We start from the raw sequence: 18207 nt of genomic DNA on the forward strand, positions 1-18207 counted from the left end.
CCCTTTGGAGTGGACTTTGAGATTTGTAACTTTGTAGATCTTTTTATGCCCAAACATACACACCACACACTGACTAAAATACGCATGACTGGAAGAAGCGGAAGCAGTCGACTGTGGTATAATAAAAGCTCCGCTGCTTTCGAGCCATGTATCGTGCTCGTACTTCATTAGCAATCGCTCCAGCATCCTCATTTCGCTTCCACGACTTTCAGCCCCACCATGCTTCATACTACGGTGACCTTAATAAGTCTTTAATACGTTAGCTCATTCATGGACATGATTTCTGCCCGAGCCCCGACTGATTGCATCAGCTGTGGGGATAAAGACAACAACTCCCATGATTCCACACTCAATCACGGCGTCAACAAACTACGCCTTTGTTTCTTTGTTTGTTTTGAATATGCGCCCTCTAGCAGCAAAAACGTACATATTTTGCCTTTAAAACATACTGATGAGAATAATATGATGAGAAAAAAAATAACAGCATAAATTATGCATTTACGATATTACAATATTTGAAGAAGAAAGTTGAAAATGAACACTATCCATCTGATTTTCCATTCATGTCAATGGCAGTTTGTCAGCTGGACCAGGACTTGACAAAAAATTTTGTTTAGTCTGAATTCACAGCTACTTCAGAAAGTCTGTCAATGCTTTTTAGAACCAAATAGTTATGGCTTCAACCAGCAGGGGCTGATGGGTTTATGCTAACCAGTAAAACTGTGCCCTCTTTACCATAACACAGTAAGTTAAGTCTGAAAGCGTGATGATGGTTTGGTCTTGCTAGTAGGGAAATGGACTACATCGAAATGCGATAAGGATATCAAATTTGAGTGTGGAATTGATGTATAGGGCTTTACATGATTTTGTTTAAAAATAAACTTCACAAAAGGCTGCATACATTTGAACAGTTAAGCTCACTGTCATAAAAACTATGTCCTGTCCTTTAACTAGTTTTGATTTTGAAGTTAGCCCCGTGGCACAATTCCAGGCTTGCTGAGCTCTTATGAAGTTTCGTCTCAAATTTTATGCATGCTGATTTTATGAAACATCAAAAATCAATGGCTCTCTCTTTGTAGAACATCATTCTAGACTCTCAGTCACTGCCAGGACACCTTTACCAGTCGCTAGACTGAAGGATAACTTCCACCTTCATGTTCCTGAAATTAATCTTTAGGGGCAGCACTGAAAGTGTGAAGATCAGAAGTTGTATCTCTTCTTTATGGCTTGTCAAAGACAGAAGAGTTCAAAGACGTGTCCTTTATCCGCCTCGGAGCTTTTCAACCTTCATTCAGTCTCCGCTCGCTCTCTCTCATGCCGACTGTGGAGGGCTTAAGCAGTGGACGCAGAAGTTCATTAGCCTAGGGAATCCAAAACAAGAGGGGAAAAAAGTGACCTTGGTTGAGGAGATACATTTATGATCTAACAGGCTGCCAGTATTTTTTTTTTTTGCTGGAAAGCAAGTGCACACACCCTAATAATTCAATGGAGGATCAATCAGATTTGAAGGCACAGAGAGAGATGGAGAGGAGAAAAGAGAGTAGTGCTAACTCAGCACTGATTGTCCCTCCGGGGCACCGTAGTTCAGCGGCACGGCGCAAGCTTCCTCCTGCTGAGTGCTCCGGTGGCCAACACTAATCACATTCCAGCAGACACCATGCTTTTAGGAACCCTAGAGGAGAGGAGAGGGAGGGAGGACGATGAGCAAAGAGAGGGAGATCGGCAGTGAGGGGAGTTGACAGTGAGCGAGAGGCGGCGGAAGCGGGGAGACCGATTGTTTTTCCTCTTTGAAACACCTTGAATGTGACAGAGGCATCTCTCTCCTGCCAAGATGTGAAGATCAGATAGTGTGAGATTAAGATGCTTTGGTCAGCTAAGTGAATCTGCAGAGATAAGGGAGGGGTGAGTAAATCTAATCAGACCTTATCAGACACAAGGGAAGGTGAGATTTTGAGCACCTACTTGTTTAAATGGATCCTGAGGTATATATATACTTTAAATACTGTATGGGCAATGAGCTGGGCTGAGCTTTTTAATGCATATTTTTAAAGCGAAGGACATTCAAGAACAAAAAAACAAGAGATGCTTGGTGTTAAATGACGAGAAAGTATATAAGGAAATGGGACATACAGAGACAAATAGATACAGACTGAATGAATAACCGAAAGAAACTTCAACAAGTCTGCTCAATTTACCTGTGACATCATCTACAAACTGGCTGTGTATGGCCTCACCACTCCAAAAATGAAAATTTTATCATCCTTTAATCACCCCCATGTCTTTCCACGCCTGTCTTCATTGGAACACAAATAGAGAAATTTTCCATGCAGTTACAAAAGAATGTGGACTGGAGCTTTAAAAAACAAATTAAGTAGCACACTGGTCATAATAATAGAAGAATGTTTCTTGAACAAATCAGCATATTAGAATGATTTCTAAAGGATCATGTAACACTGAAGACTGTAGTAATGGCTGCTGAAAATTCAGCTTTGCTTCATAAAAATAAAGTACTTTTTACAATATATTCACAAAGAAAACAGATGTTTTAAATTATAAAATATTTTACAATATTACTGTATTTTTGACTAAATGTGGTCTTTGTGAGTGACTTCTTTCAAAAACATTTTTAAAAAATCTTACAGACCCCAAACTTCTGAACTTTTTTGTATCTATTGAGTCTTTGAAATCCAAACAATAACTTTGTGTACGAAACTTACCAACGTTTTAATTGTTGTTCACTCAAAACACATACGACATGCAGAAAAAAAGCTATCATGGCCAAGAATGAATAACTTGTTTATTTATTCCTTCACTTTTTTTTAAATTATGGCCACAATGTACTAATTAATTTAATTGTTTTGTGGCCACAATTGAACTAAACATATTTGAATAATAGACTTTTGACTGGTAGTCTATTATATTTACTGAAACACAATTGAACTAAACATATTGGCCATGGTTTTGGTAATATTGCCATGATTTACCTACAGTTTTTTCTGTTTGTTTGGTTGTTTTTGGTGCAGTTTTCACACGAAATGTACATTTTTCAGAACCCTTTGCAAGAATCCAAACTGATCACACTTGTAATCTTGTAACTGATCACTGCTAGTCAATCTTTGTGTGTGTGTGTGTGTGTGTGTGTGTGTGTGTGTATAACAGTTGGGTACATTTTTTCTAAAATAAAAAAAATATATCTAAAATAAAAAGATTTTAGAATTATAGAATTATAGAAATTATAGAAATTAATACTTTTATTTAGTGAGGATGCTTTAAATTGAAAGTGATGATAAAGACATCTGTAATGTTACAAAGATTTCTATTTAAGATAAATGCTGTTTGTCTGAACTTTCTATTCATCAAAGTTTTTTTGAGCATCAAATGAGAATATTAAAATGACTTCTGAAGGATTGTGTAAATGTTGTAATGATGCTAAAAATTCAGCTTTGAAATCACAGGAATAAATTACATTTTAGAAAACAGTTGAAATAGTAAAAATATTTCAAAATTGTACTGTTTTTGCTGTACTTCGGATTTAATAAATGAACAGAAAAGACTTTTGACTGGTAGTCTATTATATTTACTGAAACACAATGGTATGATCTTTTTTAATACTTTCAACAATTAGTTTTTCAACAGCAAACAATGCAATATACATGTTTCAAATCAGCCATGTTGCTGAATTAAGGTTGTTACAATAATATAGGCTACAGCTGACCCCTTAGAAAATACACTTACATTACTTAACTTAGGTAACTGACATAATTTCCATAATGCGTTATCAAAATATGACACGACCATTTTTCACGCAAAAAAATGTATCTACATTGCTTATATTGCAACAGTAATTCATTATACTTATTGTGAATTCAATGTTTACATAGATGAAATACTTATTTTGTGCTGTGAAAAGGATACTTTGTGATTTTGTGTTTTGTACAAATGCGACTGATGATGATGTTTGAAAAAGTGAATTTTGATGATCTGTTGTGAGATTAGTACTAAGAGTTTTGAAAATGTACAACTTGCTTGTGTAAACAGCACCAAAACGAATTTCTGTGAATGACATATAAAAAAAACGTGACATGTAGTAACACATTATGCTTCTGAAATGCTGTTTTAGAAAAAATGAAATTGCTATTCACTCATACACAGTCAGGCCCAATACATTCAGTTTGATAATGCCATAAATGGTGTATTGAAATAATTAAACGGACAGTCCCTCTGGAGAAATCTGCAGTTAAATGTTTTGCTCAAGGGAACAGTGGCAAGAACATGCCTTGTTCCTTGTGAAGATCAAACTATCAGCTTTTCAACCTAAGCTTTAATGCTTACATCACACAACAACATAATAACTTTTAACATTACAGTGGATAATATCCAGCTGACTTTATATAGTCTATCTCCAGATGCAGTTAGACAGCCCTAATGATTTTGAAGTTTTTCTTTCGATCCAGACTTGTTACAGCAGTTCAATAATTTTGAACTTGCATGCCCTACCCTACAGTATATAATTGTAATGCCAACGCCATATGGCAGTACAGTATTATGCTAATAGATCAGCTGTGTTAGAACAGAAAGTCACCTTTCTCTGGCTTCCCTGCTGACATTTTTTATTAGCATACACAGGGCTGGTTATTACCACTACAGAACTATGGATACCTGCGTAAACCCCATGCTTTAATACAGCCTTACAAAACGAACAGAGCCCATCTGGTCTCACTGTGCAAATGTATTAAAACAGCTTTGATAGGTACAATAGTGAAGCCCTAGGCTAAAGAAATAGTCTAATAGTTTTCATTTCTTTTGCTAGAGAAACCCTGCATAGGTGTAAATTAAAAAATCGAAATCTTGGCCAGCTTGTATATTTACATTGATAACTATTGCAGCACTGAGAAAAAAAGACATCTGAACTGGTTTTATTCAGGTCAAAGATGTAATTTGTACCCACAACAGTACTGTCACCGTTGGTCTGCATCTGTGGTGTCAATAGGCCTTAAGATAAAGAATTTCAGTCCACAATTTACTAAATTAAACAGAATTCTGCTGCCAACTTGTCATGATTTTAAATACCATGTGTCAAACATTATGGCAGCAGCTATTTATACATGTACAGGCTATATAAACATGTAGTGTAAATAGTGGTAAATACTGTTCACATCATATAAATAGCAACAAATAGCATCTTGTTTACTCTGCAAATACCATTTTTGAAGAAATTAACCATTTTTATTCATCAAGGATGAATTAATCAGAAGTGACGGCCACAAAAATTCTAATTAAAGGCTGTTTTTTTTTTAAACATTTTATCAAATGATCATGAAAAAATTATTATATGGTTTCCACAAAAATATTAAGCTTCATAACCTTTGCTGAGCAGCAAGTCAGCATATTAGAATGATTTCTGAAGTATCATGTTGAAATAAATACATTTTAAAATATATTGTAATAGAAAATAGTTATTTTAAAATGTAATAAAATTCAACAATATTACTATTTTTAGTGAGGGGGTTTTTCCATATCAAATTAATGCAACTTTGATGTGCATAAGAGACTTCTCACTGAGAATCCCACTAACCCCAATGTTACAACCTGATAATGTATAAATAAAATATCCTATTTTTAATAAAGTAAAAAAATCTGAGCATAGCCTCTGTTACCTCTATGTACTCCTTAATACAACTATTATTTGTAGGAAAAAATACAGCAAAGTGCATATAATTGATTTAGTACTGAATATCAGACTGTAATTTTCCACTAAATTAAGATAAAAATCAGAAATTAAAATATTAAATGATGTGTGATTCATAAAGATTAGACCAAGGCTAATTAAAGATTAAAATCATATCGGTAAAGTGGCAGAGATGAGAGGAGGAGTACGATGAAATTGTCCGATCGAGACACTCTGGTGTTGCTTTTAGTTCTGGATAGTAGCAGGAGGCCCCATACATTAGCAAACGCTTTGAAGTGAGTGACAATGACAAGATCAAGGCTTCAGCCTGATCAAAAACAACGTTTCTTGGTGCTCTGTATCTCAGCCTCTTCCTGTGCTTTAAGTGCTTTGGTCAGTGTTCGCAGGTTTTTCTTCGTTCTAAGCCTTCTGATGACACACAATTGTTGTAATGGAGAAGTTATTGCCACAAAGAGATACACAAAAAAGTTTGTTTGAGAATCCTTTATATCTCAGCTTCATATCTCTTTCATAATATTAACAGTTATTACACAAGACAGTGCTGCTATTGAGTCATCAGTAATATGTTACAGTCATATTTTAAGACATATTTTTACAGTCATTTTTTAATGTCCACACGTTTGTGAATATTTGTGAATAAAAAGTCTTTTTGCTCACCGAGGCTGCATTTACTACTCAAAAATACAGTAAAAAACTGTAAAATTGTGAAATATCATTACAATTTAAAATAACTATTTTATGTAATATGAATTTTCAGCAGCCATTATTCCAGTCTAATATGCTGATTAGCTGCTCAAATTTCTTATTATTGTCAATGTTGAAAACAATTGCTTTTATATTTTTGTGGAAACTGATTTTTCAAGGTTTATTGATAAATGGAAAGTTCAAAAGAATATTAAATTGATATTTAACAATCAATTAATTCCATCCTTGCTGAATTAAAGTAAAAAAAAATTATGAAAATTAAAAGTATTAAAAAAAAATCTTACTTACCCCACGTTTGTGAACAGTTATACAATTATTTGTGACACTGGACCACAAAACCAGTCATAAGGGTAATTTTTCTGAATAAATAAGCTTTCCATTGATGGGTTTGTTAGGATAAGACACTATTTGGCCATTTGTATTTTCAAATACATCTCTTTGAAAATCTGGAATCTGAGGGTGTAAAAAAAATCTGAATATTGAAAAAATCGTCTTTAAAGTTAACCAAATTAAGTTCTTAGCAATGCATATTACTAATATAAACTAAAAGTACTAATAAAAAAATAACAGTAGGAAATTTACAAAATATCTTCATGGAACATGATCTTTACTTAATATCCTAATGATTTTTGGCAAAAAAGAAAAATCGATCATTTTAACCCATACAATGTGTGTTTGGCTATTGCTACCTTAAAAAACTGGTTTTGAGGTCCAGGGTCACATTTAAAATTAATTACAATGAAATTGCTTAAAAATGGTTATTAATGTGCTGTTTTGTCTTATGACAGAAGAAAATGTCCTGTGCACCCCGACATCTCGAGACAGCTATGAGCGAGTGTCTCATTCTGGGCCAACATTACCCCCAGGATTCCCTGCTCCGCTGCTCTTTCCTGAGGGTCTGTCCTCCATAGAAACCCTCCTCACCAACATACAGGTATATACTTTAATATTTCAAAAATTAGAAAAAAAATGTTTAGCAAAAAGATTCACACTGCAAATCTGACGCCCATTTTTTTTTTTCAGGGGCTGTTAAAGGTTGCTATCGATAATGCACGGGCACAAGAGAAGCAGGTCCAGCTGGAGCGCACAGAGCTGAAAATGGAGCTGTACAGAGAGAGAGAACTGCGAGAGACATTGGAGAGGCAGCTCTGCGTCGAGCAGAAAAACAGAGGTGATTATTAGCTGATTTGAGACCTGTCTTACACAATGCTCTGTTTAGGAAGTGGATTTCTGGCCCTTCCTCATCACCCCTGTGTTCATAGATTTGTGTGATAGTCCTTAAAGGGATGGTTCACCCAAAAAGGAAAATTCTGTCATTAATTACTCACCCTCATGTTGTTTCAAACCCGTAAGACCTTCGTTAACCTTTAGAACACAAATTAAGATATTTTTGATGAAATCCAAAAGCTTTCTGACCCTGCATAGACAGCAACGCAACTGACACGTTTAAGGCCCAAAAAGGTAGTAAGGACATGGTTAAAATAGTCCATGTGACATCTGTGGTTCAGCTGTAATTTTATGAACATATGAGAATACTTTTTGTGTGCAAAGAAAACAAAAATAACTTTATTCAACTATTTCTAATCTTCCATGTCAGTCTTTAGCATGCGTTCACAAGAGCACCACACATTGTTCCCTCTAAAAATTAGTGTTTGCCTCAAATTGTAATTTCAAATTCAGTCCCTAAATATTTGTAATGCTTGACCACTTTTACCTTCCACAGGCAGCAAAGGTACCTTACAGAAATTAATGAACATCTCCATTGTTTTAAAAGCATTAATGTTTAAAAATGAAGCATTACACCGTTGCATAAAATCATCCACCGCTGGACCATGACTACTATCTGACTCAGACTCGACAACAATCACCGAATCATCTGCAATTTTAATAATGTGACTCCCCTCAAAGATGCTGAGACAGTCATCAGTATATAAGAAAAAAAAAACAAAAGAGGGGACAAAACATAACCCGGTGGGGTACCAGTGAAAGACAAGACAATACACCATTAGACATGTACTCTTTGTGATCCAACAAATATTTCCTTGCCAAAATGAGGGGCTAAACACAATTGGAAGCAGAGGAGAAATCAATAAAAAGCTAACGTGCATGACTTTTTGTACCTTCTAAATGTCTTGAAATCATATTTAGTAAAATGCAAGTGGCATCTTCCACACCTCTACCTGATCTATACGCAAACTGCAGATGATCAAGTGCTGAATTTGTCAAGGCTAAAATCTCCTTCCTAACTATTTTTTCAAATGATTTTATAACCAAAAAGGTAAATGCAACAGGCCTATAATCATTAGGAGGAGACGGATTTCTTTCTTTTTTTGGCAATTGGCAGTACTTTAGAATTGTTTCAAAGATGAGGGACTTTAGAGAGTTGCAATGATTTATTAAAAATAAATAAATAAATCCCTGAAAGCTGCTCTGCATAGTTCCTTAGCAGTCTGCCACCGATGTGATCAGAGCCTAGACCAGAGTTGGAAATTAATAAGGGCTTGTGGCAAAAATATCACCAAAATGAACAAAAATGCCCCTAAACAAAAACAACACATTACGGCTGACGCAATTAAAATGAAATGTGTAAATGAATGAAAAGTGTCGATTTGTGGAATTATATTTAGATTCGCTCAGACTGCATCAGATCGCTTTTACACCCTGTTTTGTGCAGCGTTGAGCCTTATAACTAATTCAAACGTATTTCTGTTGAACTGCATGCAACGGCCAAACAGAGACGATTAGACTAGTCAGCGCTGAAAACGTCGGAGCTGTGTGGAGTGCGCAAGCTCATGAATTCTCTTATCATAAACGTATAATTTAGATACAGTTTTAAATAGTCTATTGTATCTATAGCAGTTTAAAATATTGATTAAAGTAATTGGATAAATTTAAGTATTTGATATTAAACACATCATATGTTTTTTATAATAGTAAGGTGATTATAAAACTTGCCCTCATAAATGTTAAAAATGCAAATAGAAATGAATTCCAGGAACCAAATATTGCCCCTTAAAGGGATAGTTCATCCCAAAATTAAAATTATCCCATTATTTACTCACCCTCCAGGCATCCTAGGTGTATATGACTTTTTTCTTTCAGACGAATCAAATTGGAGTTATATTGAAAAATTATCCTGGCACTTTCATGCATTAGAATGGCATGGGCAGGTGTTTCTCTTCATCAGTCCAAAGCAAGTCCAATAAAGTGCATCCATCCATAATGAAATCGTTGCTCCGGCATGAATAAAGACCTCCTCAATGCATTTTTGTAAGAAAAATATCCATATTTAAAATGTAATAATCACTTACTTTGGCGTTGTGCATGTGCCGTCTCGCACAAACCAACATTTGTTTACAGGACCAAAGGAAGCAACGTTTCCTTACTTTAGCAAAGAAAAATCTGTCTCCTCTTGGTTTATATCGAAATCCTCCAATATTTTTCTTTACAAATCCTCATTTTGAACTACTACGTTTACCTCTCTCCACGGCGCATTGAGCAGAGCATGTACAACGCCGACGTGCAGCGTCATCCTCCTGGAAAGGTGTACGACCAGTTGCCGCAAGCTAGATTAAATTGATTATTACATTTTAAATATGGTATTATAGATATTTTTCTTACAAAAATGCATCAGTTTGCTACAGGACGCCTTTATTCACCCCTCAGAGCTGTGTGAGGCACTTTTTATTATGGATCTCTACTTTTTATTATGGATGTCCAGTGTTCACTTTATTAGACTTGTTTTGGACTGATGAAGAGAAACACCGGGCCATAACATTCTAAAGCTTGGAAGTGCCAGGATAATTTGTAATATAACTCTGATTGGATTTGTCTAAAAGAAGGAAGTCATATACACCTAGGATTCCTGGAAGGTGAGTAAATCATGGGCTAATTTTCATTTCGGGGTGAACTATCCCTTTGATAAAAAAAAAAAATCATTTCTGACCCTGGCCTGGATGCTTCCTGAACAAAATAAATACGCATAGCAGCTTTCTTAATTTGAAATTTTAATGGAAGTGTCCAGAATTACTAAAGTTTTATTCAGCAAAGATGTATTAATTTGATCAAAAGTGTCAGTAAAGTATTTCTCAAATACAGTAAATGCTGTTCTTTTGGACTTTGTAGTAATGACTTCTTTCAAAAACATTCATCTTGATAATCCCGAACTTTTGAACAGCACCGTATATCACGAAGATGTCTATTCAGTGTGTTCATCTTTTCTGATCAGCAATACATTGTTACATATCCCATTTTAGAAGTTAAACGGACATTTGACTGTATTTTTGATGTTTAAAAGAACAGTTCACTCAGAAAAGTTTTTTACTGTAGTTTTGTCATTTTGACAGTGGTGGTCACTATGAACTGTTGATTACTGGCAAAAGCTGTGTAACAATTCTTCAAAATGTCTACTTCTGTATTCCAACAGCGTACGGGTTTGAAACAACATGAGGATGGATAAACAGTAACTGAGCTTTTTCTTTTGAGTGAACTGTTCCTTTAACATAGGTAGATGTGGGTCGATAAGATGCCACTTTTTTTTAAACATCAGATCTATTAATTTATTTAATATAATATAAATTCAATTTATTTACATTAAAAATACAATTCATACACTGAGAAAAGTTTGCATTAAGCTCTGGCAGAAAAAAAACAGGAAATAGAGAAGAACATGACTATGGGTCAAGGTCCACGTTTCATATAATAAATCAGATAATTTGACCTTTCTATTACAATGCAAAGTTAGTTCAGCTTGTAGCATGTCATGTCCTAAAAATACAATATGTATGAATTAATAACTCAGGATGTTTGAAGAAAAATGTTTTTTGAAAAATATATTTCAAATTTAAATTATTTAAATAATGATTAAGATGTGAGGATTCACATGTATTCAGGGTGTAAGGCAAATGCTATTAATTTTTACGTGATGGTGGCATGACATATCCACAGAAAATGCTAAGTTTTCTTGAAAATGCTTTCCAATCCATGAAACGTGAATAAAAATTTCTTGCATTTCTTCTGAACGCATTTCAAAAAACCTGGTACCTTTTCTCTTTCATGGACAATGTTTGTGCAAAACAGAACACAATGCCTTGGCAACATACATGTGCCATCAGCAAGTTTTCATGTGCATTCATATGCATGACTGATGATTGACAGATGTCTGCAAGATAAGCTGTTGCAAATGTTGTGATTCCACTCAAAGTAAGGATTTAAGAGGAAAAAGAGTCTGCGCTTTCACATTTGAAATTGTATCTGCATTGAAAGAAGAGCTCATCTTCAGTTACATGTAATGTTGTCGGCCCACATCAGAAAAACAAGTAAAACAGGTTCTCAGATCTAACTGTCCGTCACTTGAGCTTTCACATCACGTTTACTAACAAATAAATTTACACTCAATTTAATCTCTTAATCTTCTGTTCTTCAGAATGTACATACAATCTTAGTCGACATAAATCAGAAACCTCCGAGACAGCCGTCATAAAACGGCGGAATCATTAAAGAAGGTGACAGGGCAACATGCACCATTAATGAATGTTGTTTAATTAGAGAGCCCCTCATCTCGTATTCTCCTGTCGCCCGCATTGTGCTCCAGATAGTCGTGTTACTGCAAATTCAGCACTTTCCTTCAGCCGCACACACAAACACACACACGCATATACAGACACTGAGAATTACCCTTTGTAATTACAAGTACATATTATGATATTAGTGTGAATGATTTATTATCAGCGTAAACAGAATTGCCGTGTTAATATTCGCCGCATCACATTTGATGAGGATAATGAATCTCCTGCATAATTCATCAAATCAACTGACTCTTCCATTAGTGAGAGATGTCTTTATACTCTAGCCAACTGACTTCGAATCGGTTTCTGTTTTATACCCAGTGGTCAGAGAAAAGATTAAGAAGAAGAAGGTTGCTCCTAGATCATTCACGGAGGAAAGACTCAAATCTATCAGAAAGAAAGCGTTTTTTTTTTTTTTTTTACTGCTGACTGTGCTGTCTGAATTAAGCTCTTACTGCAAACTGGAAAATTAACATGTTCCACTGGGCTCCAGCCTAGTTTCACATTAGATGTGCGTTATATCAGACACAGTATTTAGTGAAAGGCTGAATAAGGGCATGTGGAACAGCTTTTCATAGTTTGCTATAATTACTGTTTGCTGTGATGTGGGATTTAATGTAATAATATTTCAATTATCCAGTAGCATAAAGTTTTTCAAAGTCATTTTTCAAAGTTTAATGCAATAACTATATAAGATATAGCAGATATAATACTATTAAACACACTACTGTTGAAAAGTTTGGGGTTTTTAATTGTTTTCAATGCTTTTGGTTAAGTGCTTTAATTTTTATTTTTATTCAAGTAAAGCCATTTATAACATTTCAAACATTTCTGTTTCTCGAAAAAGTATCACAGTTTCCACAAAAAAATATGAAGCAGCACAACTGTTTTCAACATTGATAATAAGAAGAAATGTATCTTGAGCAGCAAATCTGCATATTAGAATTACTTCTGAAGCATCATGTGACAATGAAGATTAGAGTAATGGCTGCTAAAATTTCAGCTTTGCGTCACAAGAATCGCATTATTTAGTTTTTCCATATGTGTTTTTCTCAGCACTCATCCAGAAGCGGCTGAAGAAAGAGAAGAAGACCAAGAGGAAACTGCAGGAGGCTCTGGAAGTCGAGTCCAAGAGAAGAGATCAGGCTGAGCAGAACCTGCAGCGGACGGCCTGCAGTGAGAGATCACCCACTCAAAATGGTTAGAATACATACCACACGATCACCACCCCTTATGAGCTGATGGTACAGATTGTAAGCATATGTCTACAAAAAAAATAAAGGATTTAAATGTTTAAAGGAATAGTTCTTCCAAAAATGAAAATTCTGTCATTAATTACTCACCCTCATGTCGTTCCAAGGCCAAGAAAGGTAGTAAGGACTTGTTAAAATAGTCCATGTGACATCAGTAATTCAACCCTAATTTTATAAAGTTATGAGAATACTTTTTGTGCGCAAAGAAAACAAAAATAATGTCTTTATTCAAAAATGTCTTCTCTTCTGTGTCAGTCTTTGAGATTCACGAGATTCACAAGAGTACCACAACGCAAAAATATCTTAATTTATGTTCAGAAGATGAACAAAGGTCTTACAGGTTTGGGACGACATGAGGGTGAGTAATTAATGACACTTAAGAACTATCACTTTAAAATCTGGATTATAATTTGATATGTAACCAGGTTAATGCTTGTAAAATTACAACTGGTACTTAATCATCAGATTTTGTTTGTTTAAACTGATATATAAAATTTACTCAAAACTTTTTCCTAATTGTAAAAAAAAAAAAAATGGCTGAACCAATTACCAGGGACTTATATAAAACCACTTATAACCCATTTGTATCTACCAGACCACAAAGATCAGTCAGATGTTTTACATATTTGTGTAATCATTTTTCCAATTTGTTTTTAGAAAAAAGATGTTTTTGTACCTTTTTTTAAAAAAACAAAATGCTTAAAATATGTGAGCTGGTATTAAATGTGAAATTATATTTAAATATGATGAATAGATTAAATTGATGTACAACATTTTAAATAATTTTCTCTTTCTTTAAATATTTTCTATTAGTACTTTTCTATACAGTCAAACCAAAATTTATTCAGACACCTTCAACATTTCTCACATTATCACCGTTTATTCATTATAGTTTAGAAAATGGTAATATAATATGGCAAGAAATACAAAGTTCTTGCATGAAACTTTATGATGACACAGTCCGATAAGTCTAACTCAATCTGACATAACAACATTATCACATGGCACAGCTGATTGGTTCTATCCTGTATCAGTAACCAGTGAGCTTGCTGCTCAACATTCAAATATACTAGTGCTGACTAGTGCTGGCTGTAGCAGTTTTGCAGCTTGCTTCAGAAACCCTCCACCTTCCCCAGCTCCACCTGTATAGATCTGCTATGAAGTGATTCATGTATGCTATTCATGCAGCCATTTTTGGTTCCACAAAAAAACATTCAGTCAAGTGTTCTTTAAAACAGGGGTCTCCAACCTTTTTTATGTCCATGGAAAAAATTCTAGCGGACCGGGGGGTGGGGGGTTCTAATTTTAGACAGTTATGCACTGTCATTGGCATATGTTGAAGTAGATTCATCTCTTGTCGTCTCTGAGAGAATATGTGCCATTAATGCAGCATTAGAAAACTTCAGTTTTTTTACTTTCGCTTTCTTGTATAGTGACTAAGTAATTGACTGAAGTTAAGACGCCTTCGTGGTTTATAAAAGAAATATTTCCAATATTGCGACGTAACTGCAAACCCTCATGCATATGTTTCTTAAATGCGGGGAGACGTGAAAGAGGAATCAATCTGAAACAATCTGAAACACATCCATTTAAGCCCTAATAGATTATATGACAGACCAGAGCAATCTTTTATTTACTAATTTAACATGAAATCATCAAATCACAAAGTACAGAATAATTAGAACAATCATTTACGTACATTACGTATATGAGCATCATATCTATACAAATTTTCCGCAGAACGTTCTTGCGGTAGAAATTCTTCCATGGCCCGGTAGTGGGTTGGGGACCTCTGCTTTAAAGAACCATCTCTTTCTTACCTTTTTATAATCTGAAGAACCTTCTTTCGCCACAAAGAACCTTTTGTGAAACAGAACGTTTTTTCAGATGCTAAAGGTTCTTTATGCAACCATTTAAACAAAAAAGGTTATTCTATGGCATCGTGAAGCACCTTTATTTTTTTAAAGTGCACTGTATGATGAATTTTTGGGTGTAATATGTCACAGTTTACTTTATTTTGCTATCCTCACTTACATAAATGAACTATAGTCTCCTGCACCCACTAGTAAGAAAATATCAAAAATTATATCTGGTGTCTAAATAATTTTTGGTATGACTGTACATCACTCAAACGGTTAGTGGTGTAGTTTGTAAGGCGGAACACAGTTCAGGGATAAGTTGCAGATTTCAAAACAACAGAAAATTAGATACATAGCACAAAGCTTACAGACATTATACCAAATGGTGTTACAATCCCAGGTCTCCAAGGAAAGCCTAGTTACCATTTTGACAGCTAAATCGATACCAGTATTGTACACTGTCTGAAGACACTTAATTAAAGTGGCAAAAATTCATAAACTTACTTATAACTGTTTTCATTTTAACAGACCCTCCTCAACAGGAAATGGAGACAAACCATAACAGCACCAAAACAGACACTGACAGAACAATACAAGGTACAGATGTTCCATTGTATTGTTTCTTAGTGAATCTATATTTAAATGTGTTTCCCCTGTAATCTTCAAAGTCTTAAATGAAATAACCACCGCAGATGGATACCATAATGGATACGGGACCTATCCTATAGGAGAGACGGTGTCCATTATGTTATCCATTATGTTGTGTTGTTTGATAATGTATATGATAATGTAAACAGAGCTCTGACGATGTGTCACAAGCTTTTGTTAGAATATTTAAAAGTGTGAAATGAAATTAAATGACACTGGTGCAAAAAGAGAAAAAAAGGAACGAAAGAATAAAGACAAAAAAGGGGAGCAGTAATTAATGGGTCCCTTAATTGTCCTCATGAAATATTTGCATGGGAATAATTTACATAATCTACATGTTGTAATTAATCTTTCAGAGGGTTTGCTTTCTCTTTTCGTCTTGGTTGAGAGGAAAGCAAGGGAGGGCTCTTTTTTTCTTGTCTTTGACATTTATTCAAATACCGCATCTTCTACTTTTTTTTTTTTAACAATCCTTTCATCTCCTCTCTCAGTCCACATGTTAGAACATTATGGATTTGTTCGTTCATTATTGTGACATCAGTCAAGCTTCATTCGTACCATTTATTTTTCTCCACAGATGGAAGACTCTTTCTAAAGTCCACAATGATGTACTGAAGAATGAAGACAAGGAGGAAATGCATTCATACTGTATAGAAGAGACTGTAGTCAATTGCCTGGTAAATAACGTCTGCAATTCTGCTGGAGGACTGATGGAAGACAATGAGGCAATTTTATAGGCTGATGTCAGTGTGTTGCAGCACAAGGACTTGACAAGATTATTATGGCCATTGAAAGTCAGCATTCAGTAGAATGAGGCGTGAGTCACCTATCCTCATGAGATGGCCGAGAAGAAAATGCTATCGCGACGCGCACCTGGCTGAATAACCAGGTTTCCAGGGGACTTTTCGCAACACTGAGACATTCAAAACATTTTATAAAGCATTTAAATCTGCCTGACTACACTGACAGATGAAATATTCAAATCAGACTTTGCCATTTTATGCCCTTCGATTTTATGCCCATTTTACATTTTAGGTCCATTTCAAAACATCATTTCATGAAGGGAGGTGTCTGAAGAGAGATTTGAATTTATTTAGTTATTTATCAAATATAGACACTGCATTTAAATGCGTATTGTGTATCTGTCTGTTCTTTCGAAAAGAAGGTATAGCTGTCCTTTTTTGTTGTTTTTTGGCATTGTTGTATATGGGATCATAGCAGATTTGTCTGGAAATTCATCAGATATGTACATAAAAGTTTAGACATGCTACTGTGCATTGTACGCTGTAGATTTAGGAAATCAATACAAACCTTTTTAATAAGATTTCTTGTATCTAAGTTATTTTTTGTTCAGTTGCCGTTTATTATCCTACTCGACATGGAGAGCATGCTGGCATGTCGTTACTTCTGTCCTGTCCATCTGGAATACAATAAAGATTTTCCCACATGCTTTACAAGGGATACGTTTCAAAAACTGACTGACTGATACTTGTTTTGTGTGACTTTTACAGCAGCACTAAATCTAAAACTAGTCAAACACAAATACTCTGCCCCTCTTGTTCTTGTTTATCGCTAGACAAGACGTATTACTTTATTTTGTAATTTTACTGTAATTTATTTTGTTCTATTTTATTTTACTTTATTTCTTTTACTTGCAAGACAGAAAGACATTCTCGTTCTTGTTTACCACTGGTAAAATTGAGCTTTTTCTAGCTCTCTCTTCCAAGACATAGACATATGACTATATTTGGAATTTTACTGTAATTTATTCTTTTATTCGATTTTATTTTACTTTATTTTATTTAACTTGCAAGACAGAAAGACATTCTTGTTCTTTTTTACAACCAGTAAAATTTAGCTTTTTTTCTACCGAGACATATTACTTTATTTTCCTGTAATTTATTTTAATATTTCATTCTATTTTATTTTACTTGAAAGACAGAAAGACACTCTTGTTCTTGTTTACCACTGGGTAAAATTTGCTCTTTTTTTTTCCTTCCAAGACATATTATTATATTTGATCATTTTACTGTAATTTATTTTATTCTGTTTTATTTTACTTTATTTTATTTTACTTGAGAGACAGAAAGACACTCTTGTTCTTGTTTACAACTGGTTAAAGTTTGCACATTTTTTTTACTTCCAAAACATAAAGACATATTACTTTATTTTGTCATTTTATTTTATTTTATTTTACTTGCAAGACAGAAAGACATTCTTGTTCTTGTTTACCACTAGTAAATTTTTGCCATTTTTTTCCCTTCCAAGACATGTTATTATATTTGGTCATTTTACTGTAATTTATTTTATTCTGTTTTATTTTACTTTATTTTATTTTACTTGCGAGACAGAAAGACACTCTTGTTCTTGTTTACCACTGGTAAAAGCTTGCACATTTTTTTCCTTCCTATGCATAAATACATATTACTCTGATTTGTAATTTTACTGTAATTTATTTATTATTTTATTCTATTTTATTTTATTTG

The 18207-nt window shown here is 34.4% G+C and overlaps 1 protein-coding gene across 1 annotated transcript in view; it reads left to right on the forward strand.

Moving 5' to 3' along the window:
- Positions 1-17196, forward strand: part of dachc (dachshund c) — a 71398-nt gene extending 54202 nt beyond the window's left edge. Inside the window, exons 7-11 of the mRNA XM_051114498.1 lie at positions 7183-7328; positions 7418-7565; positions 13018-13161; positions 15602-15670; positions 16299-17196. Coding sequence (XP_050970455.1) covers positions 7183-7328; positions 7418-7565; positions 13018-13161; positions 15602-15670; positions 16299-16336 — 545 coding nt within the window. The 3' untranslated portion in view covers positions 16337-17196. The remainder of the gene's footprint in view (positions 1-7182; positions 7329-7417; positions 7566-13017; positions 13162-15601; positions 15671-16298) is intronic.
- The last annotated feature ends 1011 nt before the right edge of the window (positions 17197-18207 follow it).

This window comes from Labeo rohita, chromosome 1 (genome assembly GCF_022985175.1).
Source record: "Labeo rohita strain BAU-BD-2019 chromosome 1, IGBB_LRoh.1.0, whole genome shotgun sequence".
Lineage (NCBI taxonomy): Eukaryota > Metazoa > Chordata > Actinopteri > Cypriniformes > Cyprinidae > Labeo > Labeo rohita.